Source organism: Oncorhynchus mykiss, chromosome 2 (assembly GCF_057628025.1).
Source record: "Oncorhynchus mykiss isolate SJ-2025 chromosome 2, ASM5762802v1, whole genome shotgun sequence".
NCBI classification, from domain to species: Eukaryota; Metazoa; Chordata; class Actinopteri; order Salmoniformes; family Salmonidae; genus Oncorhynchus; species Oncorhynchus mykiss.
In genome coordinates this window covers 22,279,968-22,290,300 of record NC_143023.1, presented here as the reverse complement: position 1 = coordinate 22,290,300, position 10,333 = coordinate 22,279,968, and the positions used below count along the sequence as shown (strand labels likewise).

Below are 10,333 nucleotides of genomic sequence, written 5' to 3'. Positions count from 1 at the left end.
ACCATATTAAAACGAGAGTCCAGTTCATGTAACAGACAAAGGAATCACTTTTCACATAAAATAAATAATCATCTTCAGAAATAACTTTGTCAAAGCAACAAAATAACTAGGGCTTTACAATGATGGTGAAAACTGAGTAGTTTTGGGGTTACTGGGTTAAAATCGTTCTAGAAGTCATAGGGGGTTCATGGAGGGACATGAATTTTGACATTTTTGTAGTAATTTAAATGCATGTTAGTGTTTTTGGTTTGTGTCAAGTACAATAAAAATGTATTTTGACTAAATATATTGTAGAGGTGGCAGCCTGTTAGAAGACTTTGAGGCTTTTTGGCCTCACATGAGACGGAATGTCATGCCAGTTAATGTGTTAGGTTGTGTTCTGTAATTAACGGTTCAGCTTGTGCACAGTTCTGCAGTCTTAATGAGACTGACATAAGTGTATGTGATATCAAAGAGCGTGAATCACCCAAGCCATAGATCATTTAAAAAAAGACTTGTAAAAGCCATAACACAAAGCCACAACCCAAATAAGAATGTACCATTTTCTTTAGCTTTTAGAATCATAAAGCTAATTAAAGCTAACAAATATAAGCAGTCAGCTGTTCTGCTACATTGGTTTAAAATGTTAATATTTTACTGGGACTTTTGACAGACTGAGTATCATGGCCTCTGGGACAGCTGACCCCCACATGGTCCCTGTTGTGTTCATACGTTAGCATAGACTGAATCATCTCAACCAACACACTCATATGGGTCGTCATCCTCTTCAGCCTACAGGAAACCAGAATGGAGAGATCATCATCATCATCATCATCAACACCTCTATTGTTTTTTTTATATCCTTTGTACTTATAGCAAAGTTTGTCATGGAAATTGCAAGATTATGTAATAATGCTTGTATTGCATTATAATGGTTGTTTTATTCGACAGAATAGATTGTTCTGTTAACTATTGTGTGTGTTCTACTGAGGATGGGCCTCTGGGAGATAACACTGACAGAGCAAATGTACGATGTCTTTGGGTGATAAAACCTAAAGAGCATTCCAGAGAACATGAGGTAATGTTTGTGATATACCGTGTGATATACCTCTCTGGAAAACATGAGGTAATGTATAGCACAAACATTACCTCATGTTTTCTGGAATGCTCTTTAGGTTTAAATAAATAAATAATAACACTAACAGCTTTATAAGAAAACAAACATTGAAACCGCTATGATCTGTTTACAGATATTTTAGGGGCTATTTTATACAGAAAATGTGTATAAAACCTGTAAATACGGTATTCACAATTATATTTAATCATGTTTACAGCAGGTTAACAATGATTATATTACACAAGTTCTGATATATCACATGCCTTACTTTTATTTCCCTATGCCTCTACTGCCATTCATTCCAATTAGACTGGTTTGAATTTTTCCCTGACCACAATGCTGCCATTTTCATACCGTTCTGGAACTTTGAGGGTTTATGACATAGTCCCTCTAGTAATTTAATAGGATCTCTACGGCTGTGACTAGGTAGATATATTTCACTAATCTGTCCTTTGATATTGATAAAGGTCATTAGTCACTCCCAATTCTAAACACAGTAAAAGTTCCAAGAAGAAATGCTGCATATATCCTATTTTTTTTATATTTAACTTTCATTTAACTAGACTAGTCAGTTAAAAACAAATTCTTATTTACAATGACGACCTACCAAAAGGCAACAGGCCTCCTGCGGGGATGGGATTCAAAATAAAAAGAAATTAAATAAAAATATAGGACAAAACACACGTCACGACAAGACAGACAACACAACACTACAAAAAGAGAGGCCTAAGACGACAACATAGCATGGTAGCAACACATGACAACACAGCATGGTCGCAACACAACCTGGCAGCAGCAACACAACATGGCAGCAGCACAACGTGGTAGCACAAAACAGGGTACAAACATTGTTAGGCACAGACAACAGCACAAAGGGAAGAAGATAGAGACAACAATACATCACACAAAGCAGCCACAACTGTCAGTAAAAATGTCCATGATTGAGTCTTTGAATAAAGAGATTGAGATAAAACTGTCCAGTTTGAGTGTTTGTTGCAGCTCGTTCCAGTCACTAGCTGCAGCGAACTGAAAAGACGAGCGACTCAGGGATGAGTGTGCTTTGGGGACATTTAACAGAATGTGACTGGCGTTGTATGTGGAGGATGAGGGCTGCAGTAGATATCTCAGATAGGGGGAAGTGAAGCCTAAGAGAGTTTTATAAATAAGCAACAACCAGTGGGTCTTGCAACGGGTATACAGAGATGACCAGTTTACAGAAGAGTGTAGAGTGCAGTGATGTGTCCTATAAGGAGCATTGGTGGAAAATCTGATGGCTGAATGGTAAAGCACATCTAGCCACTCGAGAGCACCCTTACCTGCCAATCTATAAATGACATCTCCATAATTTAGCTTGGGTAGGATGGTCATCTGAAACGAGGTTAGTTTGGCAGCTGGGGTGAAAGAGGAGCAATTACGATAGAGGAAACCAAGTCTAGATTTAACTTTAGCTTGCAGCTTTGATATGTGCTGAGAGAAGGACAATGTACTGTCTAGCCATACTCTCAAGTACTTGTATGAGATGACTAGGTTAAGGGCAGAGAAAGCTTGTTAGACACAAAGAAAGCTTTGTTGTAGAGTGTTTAACACAAAACCCGGGGAGGGGCCAGTTGAGTATAAGACTGTATCATCTGCATATAAATGGATGACAGAGTTTCCTACTGCCTGAGCTATGTTGTTGATGTAAATTGAGAAGAGCGTGGGGCCTAGGATCGAGCCTTGGTGGCAGACAGTGGCTGAGACAGCAGATGTTCTGACTTAATACACTGCACTCTTTGAGAGAGGTAGTTAGCCAACCAGGCCAAAGACCCCTTAGAGACACCAATACTCCTTAGCCGGCCCACAAGAATGGAATGGTCTACCGTATCAAAAGCTTTGGCCAAGTCAATAAAAATAGAAGCATAACATTGCTTAGAATCAAGGGCAACGGTGACATCATTGAGGACCTTTAAGGTTGCAGTGACACATCCATAACCTGAGCGGAAACCAGATTGCATACCAGAGAATACTATAGGCATCAAGAAAACCAGTCAGTTAATTATTGACAAGTTTTTCCAAAGCCTTTGATAAACAGGGCAAAATAGAAATAGGCCAATAACTGTTAGGATCAGCATGATCTCCCCCTTTAAATAAAGGACGAACCGTGGCTGCCTTCCAAACAATGGGAACCTGTCTAATTGCATAGTATCTACAGACAGTACATTAAAGATAAAGATTTTCACTGAAAGTACTATTATATTGTTTATTGATTGACTACGGTTTTCCAAATCTTCCAACAGTGCTAATTTTAGAGTTAATTGGAGATAAATGATTTTTCAGCCATTCCTGAACCTGTGACCAGAAATAAGCGACATAGGGGCAATACCAAAATAAGTGATCCAATGATTCTGTTTATTTGCAGAAAAATCTGCAGAGCGGAGATTGTCGTATGCCCCATATATATAACATTCGGTATGCAGGAAGAATTTTGAATAAGAATTTGAATGGAAAAACTTGAATCAAGCGCTGTTTTGCATATCAGTTCATAAACCAACGTGCCATGGAATCAGCACATCGAAAATCTCTTCCCAACTATTTTGCAACCTATATGGTGCCGCAGTCAACATTTTGGTCCTCAAATAAAACTTTTTTTCAATTATCTTTTTTGACAGTATTGTTCTTTAATAAAGGCAGACAAACAAGTTCCTTACCTTCTTCTACTTCCACTTGCGTCCTCCATTTTTGCAGTAATTCTGCAATCAGCTTATTGTAATTTTGGGTAGAACAAACATTTCCATATACACTATATATGCAAAAGTATGTGGACACCCCTTCAAATTAGTGGATGTGGCTATTTCAGCCACACCCACTTCTAACAGGTTTATAAAATTGAGCACACAGCTATACAATCTCCATACACAAAGATTTGCAGTAGAATGGCCTTACTTTAGAGCCGAGTGACTTTCAACGTGCAACCGTCATTGGACGCCATCTTTCCAAGTCAGTTTCTGCCCTGCTAGAGCTTCTCCAGAAGCGGCTAGGAGCAACAACGGCTCAGCCGTGAACTGGTGGGCCACACAAGCTCACAGAACAGGACCGCCGAGTGCTGAAGTGCGTAGCACGTAAAAACACTCACTACGGAGTTCCAAATCTCCTCTGGAAGCAACGTCAGGACAATAACTGTTTATCGGGAGCTTCATGAAATGGGTTTCCATGGCCAAGCAGCCACACACAAGCCTAAGATCACCATGCGCGATGCCGAGCATTGGATGGTGTAAAGCTTGCCGCCATTGGAGTCTGGAGCAGTGGAAATGCGTTCTTTGGAGTGATGAATCACGCTTCACCATCTGGCAGTCCGACGGACGAATCTGGGTTTGACAGATGCCAGGTATACGCTACCTGCCCCTTAGTTCCAGTGAAGGGAAATCTTAATGCTACAGTGTACAATGACATTCTAGACGATTCTGTGCTTCTAACTTTGTGGCAACAGTTTTGGGAAGGCCCTTGCCTGTTTCAGCATGACAATGCCCCCATGCAAAAAGCAAGGTCAATAGAGAAATGGTTTGTTGAGATTAGTGTGGAAGACCTTGACTGGCCAGCACAGAGCCCTGACCTCAACACATTGGACAGCTTTGGGAGGAATTGGAATGCTGACTATGAGCCAAGCCTAATCGCCCAACATGGGTGCTGACCTTACTAATGCTCTTGTGGCTGAATGTAAGCAAGTCCCCGCAATAATGTTCCAACATCTAGCGGAAAGCCTTCCCAGAAGAGTGGAGGTTGTTATAGCAGCGAAAGTGGGGACCAACTCATATTAATGCCATGATTTTGGAATGAGATATTCAACTCGTAGGTGTCCACATACTTTTGGTAATGTTTGTTAACTGCACATGTGACATAACTCCACCTTTCCTATTCATAATATCATTAACAAAGACCATTTCTTTGTAAAAAAAAAATGTTTATCAATTAGTATATTTGAATTTAACCATATTATTTGTTATACTATTTGTTGTGCCTTTTCTGGAGGATGAAACTGGAATTGCAACCAGCTTTGTATGGCTTGTTATAGAAAGGGTAATATTTTGAAAAAGGTTCCATTTTCAAGTAAGTGAAAGTGAAAGGTAATCTGGATAAAGGGAAAAGGGCAACGTTTTAACAAGGGGGTGATACATTCTTACTAATCTACTGGAGAACCAGTTCTGGTTTAAGTATAACCTTTGTATGACTGATGCTTTTAGTGAGAAGTTTAATGCATTAATATTGAATAATTTTAGCCCCCCCGAACTCATATTCATTATATAAATAACAAAGAGCTGCAGTCGGTTTTGGAATGGGTGGCAAGTAATACGATAGTACTGTCACGCCCTGATCTGTTTCACCTGTCCTTGTGCTTGTCTCCACCCCCCTCCAGGTGTTGCCCATCTTCCCCACTTATCCCCTGGGTATTTATACCTGTGTTTTCTGTCTGTCCGTGCCAGTTTGTCTTGTTTGTCAACCAAACCAGCATTTTGGTTCACCCCAGTCGCTCTTTTCTTGCCCTCCTGGTTTTTGCCCATTACCTGTCCTGACTCTGAGCCCGCCTGCCTGACCACTCTGCCTGACCCTGCCTGCCGTCCTGTACCTTGGATCCACTACTATGGATTATCGACCCCCTGCCTGCCTTGACCTTTTGTTGGCGTTCCCCGGTTGTTCCAATGAACATTGCTACTTCAACACAGTCTGCACTTGGGTCTTACCTGAAACCTGATAACTACTAAATATTTCAAAAACTTAAAGCATTGTATTTGGGACAAACCATTCACTAAACCCTAAACCTCAACTAAATCTTGAAATGAATATTGTGGATTTTTAAAAATGTATTTATTCGTTGCCTTATTGGAGGGGGAAGGAGGTTGTGAGAATAGTCAGCTCATCTATTCAGTAATTCATATACTTTAATTTACAAAATTCATCTTGTTCATCAATTAGGCATTGGAAATACATTAACACTTTACACATCCAGTGACATATTTAATTGTAAGTATATTTCTGCCATGTTAAAAATGGGATTCAATAGCCTTTTTATGTTGTACAGAATGTTAAAATAATGTGAAAGCTAACAATGCCAATGATTTGAAGCAATGTACAACACTTGCTTAGATTGGCAGATGCCTCACCAAACATCCATGCCTCACTGACTCACAGGGCCTTGAAGAGAGAAGAGGGTGGGTATGTGTAGGGGTTATGGGATGGGTGTGGGTTGTGGGTGTGTTTTTTTATGAGAGCTGTCCCTAAAATAAAATGGCTATAGTGCATTCCACAGGTGGCTGCAGCATTACGCTAGTGGGGGTGGAGGGGTTGGGTTAATCCTACACAATGTGAAGCCCCAAGGGAGTGTCTAACGAAAGGGGCTATTCAATCAAATCCATTATTAATACACACAACAGGTGTATTGTGGAGACTGGGGAGTGGGGAGACTGGGGAGTGGGGAGATGGGGGGTGGACAATGACAGGGAGGCTCCTGTTACGATGGAACTAATAAATATAATGAGGCAATGCCCAGAAGAGGAAAGGGGGGGGAGAAGGGGAGGTAAGGAGGTGAAGGCACGGTGTCTCTCAGTGGAACAGGGCCACAGAGACCATGGATGTCACCAGGAGCAGGAGGCTCAGTCCGATGCTCTGGGCGTTGTTACACAGGTTTCCCTCGCAGCACTTCATGTCAATGCCCATGGTGGGCCCCAGCGCTCCTGACATGTCTCCCACACAGATGCTCTTGGAGGCACATCCTTTCATTGTCATCTTCTCGCCACCCATGTTCACTAGCAGCACACATAAGACAATGTTACTGATATTCTCAAGACTCAATGCTTCAAAGGTTTTTGTTTTAAGGCTTTCCCAAACCTTAACTTAACTAATCAGAATGAATGCATAAACCTAAGTTTAACCCTATCCCCAACCTTAGCCCTAACCTTAACCATTGGGAATGAATGCCTAACCTTACATGTTAGTTTAACTTTTAAGGAGTTTCACTGACAGCTAAGATCACCACATGGCGTAATTAAAAGTTCAGGCCATGACGTAATTCTGTTGCTGCAGTTAGGCCACAGGTTGGAGGTTTATTCGGAGATTGGAAAACTTTCAGTGCAGTAAACATTAAATTAAAATACTGTACATCAAGTTTTTACTTGCTCAGGGTAACTGCATGCTATCAGAGACCAGGACTATATAACCACACAGAATTTCAAGCACTAATCATCAGTTATCATATGTATTATCATACATTTGAGATGTGGAGACTCTGCCACATGGTCTCAGAGCATTTCATATTATTCTGTACGTAAATCTGAGAACTCAAGTTAGTATGAAATGTTCCCTTTCATATAGTATGAATTAATTTGTGGATGTCCCTCATCCATTTTGTATAATATGTTGCAAATTGCAATTCGTACAATATGTTACAAATTGCAATTCGTACAATATGTTACGAATTTTCAAAATGTGCAATATGTTACGAATTTACTAAACATATGATATGTTACAAATTCAAATTTGTTGTTGCTATCATTACCTATGTGGCTAGTTGGCTAATCTTATCTAGCACTAGGGGTTAGGGTTAGGAGTTAGGGCAAAGGTTATCTAAAAGAATTAGGGGAAGGGTTAGTTAACATGCTAAGTAGTTGCTAACTAGCTAAAATGCTAAAGTTGTCAGTGATGAGATACAAACATGCACCCTTTGGGTTGCTAGATGTTCGCATTATATGCCCACCCATCCACTCTGACCAACCACCCTCCTAACGTGTTTGCCTTAAGTAACATTCTATCTGATGTAATTATACCAAACATAACATATTATCCCAATTATGGGTGTCCCGGATTTACGTTTACTATGTTATGTCTAGTCTATGAGATCTGTCAGAGACTAAAGGAAGAGGTTTAGGAATGTAAAGAATGTGTGGATAACGGCGCGCCATTAATCTGACACACTACCTATTGTTGAGATACAGCGGTCCTCGTCTCCCACACAGCTCAGAGCGCTCGTGCAGTCCGTTCCGGTACAGGTGAAGCACTTCTTGCCATTAGGGGTGGTTTTAGTAGTTTCTACAGGATAGATGATTCCACTTTTCACTCCCAGCTCACCACAAACCAAAATAGCTTAATTATATTCCTTATTACAGCCGAATTCAATTATTCCTCTATGTTGAAAAGACTTGGCAGCTGTTAAATCATTTCGCTAAATAAATAATTTGGTTGTATTTCATTTTTAGGTAGACATGCCAATTTAAGAATTGAGTTAAAGTCTAATTCATAAACTCAAACTTTCCTCATAGAACTGTCAATGAAAACAATTCATTTCAACTCAACCTTTCAACATGCTATCAAATCGAATGTTTTAATAGTAGCATTTACTGACGCTACCAGACAATACATTCTCATTGAGATAGTTACCAGGGATGCTTTGGGAGTTGCAGAGGTCTGTATTGCAGCATGTGCTGGCGATCATAGTGCGCATCATTCCAAAATTCACCGATGCAGTGAGACACTGTTCAGGCACGGAGCAAGACTTCAGGTTCACATCGGATAATGTTGTACCACCTGGAAATAGAAAGAATAGGTCGGGACAAGCAAATACAGGTAAAAAAAAATGTTTTGTCGTCAGGCTAAAACTTGTGAGCTAAATGAACCTGCCTTTAATTTACCCATATAGGATGTAATCCGCGTGTTTCCACATTGGGTTGGACAGTCAGTCTCCTTGTCCGTGCATGCTCCCGATTCTCCTGGTGTGCACTCAAAGCACTTGAGTGAATATGCTGAGAAGGTGAAAAGTTACAGCATCCCATTACTTGAAATTCCGTTCATAAATTATCAGGGATATAATAGACGAAAATGTGGACACTGTTCTTTGGCTGAAATGCATTTGTCATTCAAAAGGTGAGTTGATCAATGCTGTTGAAGTTAGATGTATTGCATCTTCATTATAGTTCCAAACTGTTGGCTATAGGCTAAACTGAAATTGCAAAAACGTATAATAATTGCTGAACTTGATCTTCAAAGCAGTAATAAGTAATAAAACAATATATGGGCTATAGCTATATATATATAAATATATATATATAAATATATATATATAGATAGATAGATAGATAGATAGATAGATAGATAGATAGATAGATAGATAGATAGATAGATAGATAGATAGATAGATAGATAGACATTTAAAATAAATTATCATCAACATGCAATTCTTACCTTTGGGGAGTAGCAAGCTCACAAGGATGGGTACAATAAGGTACATTTTGACTTGGAGCTGAAGGAGGTGAAATGATTTAGTGTGTGCCAAGTTACAGCATTTATCTGTTATCATTTAGAGGTGTGGTATGTTTGTCGAGAAGCATCCACACTCAGAGCTATCAAAATCCAATGTGTTCAATAATTGAGCTTTGAATACAGTGTTCTGTTGCAAAACATACAATTTGTAGAATGTGGCAATTTTTTGAATTTTCACATTTAGTTTTCTGTGTTTTTACAGCCTGGAATTAAACCGCATTCCCTTTTTACTTTTTTCACTGCTCAGTGCTCTGTAAAAACCTTCACAATTTCAAAATAAAAAAATACATGTAAAAAAATATAATTTTATTTTTGGATAGGCCTCCACCAACTTTGCACACATCTTTCACAATTTCTCAAAGTCAATCAAGTTGTTTGCAGATCATTGCAGTCAAAAATATGACAGCACCATTGTGAATATGATTTTATTCCTTTTTATTTATGCTGTTGTGTTTACTGTTGTTAAATCTATCTTTTGTCATTTGCAACGAGAAAACACTGATTTAATAACAGCAAATAAAACAAGTTAAATTATAGTCACAATGGCGCTATAGGTGACTCAGGAGTTTCCACTGTCTTGTCTGGGTAAGAGACAGTTTTCTTTCAATAAGAAAGTGTGGTTTTGGACTTGTGTTTTGTGTTATAGTCCTGCTAAAAGGAGAAAGTCTCTCCCAGTGTCAGGTCTCAAGCAGACTGGATCAGGCCTAAAGGCGTCAGCATGCTTCAGATCGTCTGGCGGCTAGCCAAAGTTGGCTAGGTGAACCAAATGAGTGTGCTTGCATACTCCAAGACCTTCACTTGAAAAAACAAGAAAAATCAATCAATCAATCAAATGTATTTATAAAGCCCTTCTTACATCAGCTGATGTCACAAAGTGTTGTACAGAAACCCAGCCTAAATCCCCAAGCAGCAAGCAATGCAGGTGTAAAAGCACAGTTGCTAGGAAGAACTCCC

General features: G+C 39.5%; 1 protein-coding gene across 1 annotated transcript; it reads right to left on the bottom strand.

Moving 5' to 3' along the window:
- Positions 1-5,916: 5,916 nt before the first annotated feature.
- LOC110538332 (uncharacterized) lies at positions 5,917-9,476 on the bottom strand. Its single transcript, XM_021625084.3, has 5 exons — positions 9,302-9,476; positions 8,752-8,862; positions 8,501-8,647; positions 8,042-8,152; positions 5,917-6,873 (listed from the first exon to the last, which is right to left on the bottom strand). Exons 1-5 carry the CDS (start codon positions 9,414-9,416, stop codon positions 6,671-6,673), a joined length of 687 nt encoding a protein of 228 aa, XP_021480759.3. The 5' UTR covers positions 9,417-9,476; the 3' UTR covers positions 5,917-6,670.
- Positions 9,477-10,333: the final 857 nt, after the last annotated feature.

Coding starts and splice junctions, on each gene's coding strand:
- LOC110538332 (XM_021625084.3), bottom strand. CDS start 9,416: ATGATAACAGATAAATGCTGTAACTTGGCACACACTAAATCATTTCAC. Junction 8,153..8,500: donor CAACTCCCAAAGCATCCCTG/GTAACTATCTCA, acceptor TCTATCCTGTAG/AAACTACTAAAACCACCCCT. Junction 6,874..8,041: donor CCGCTGTATCTCAACAATAG/GTAGTGTGTCAG, acceptor GTGTGCTGCTAG/TGAACATGGGTGGCGAGAAG.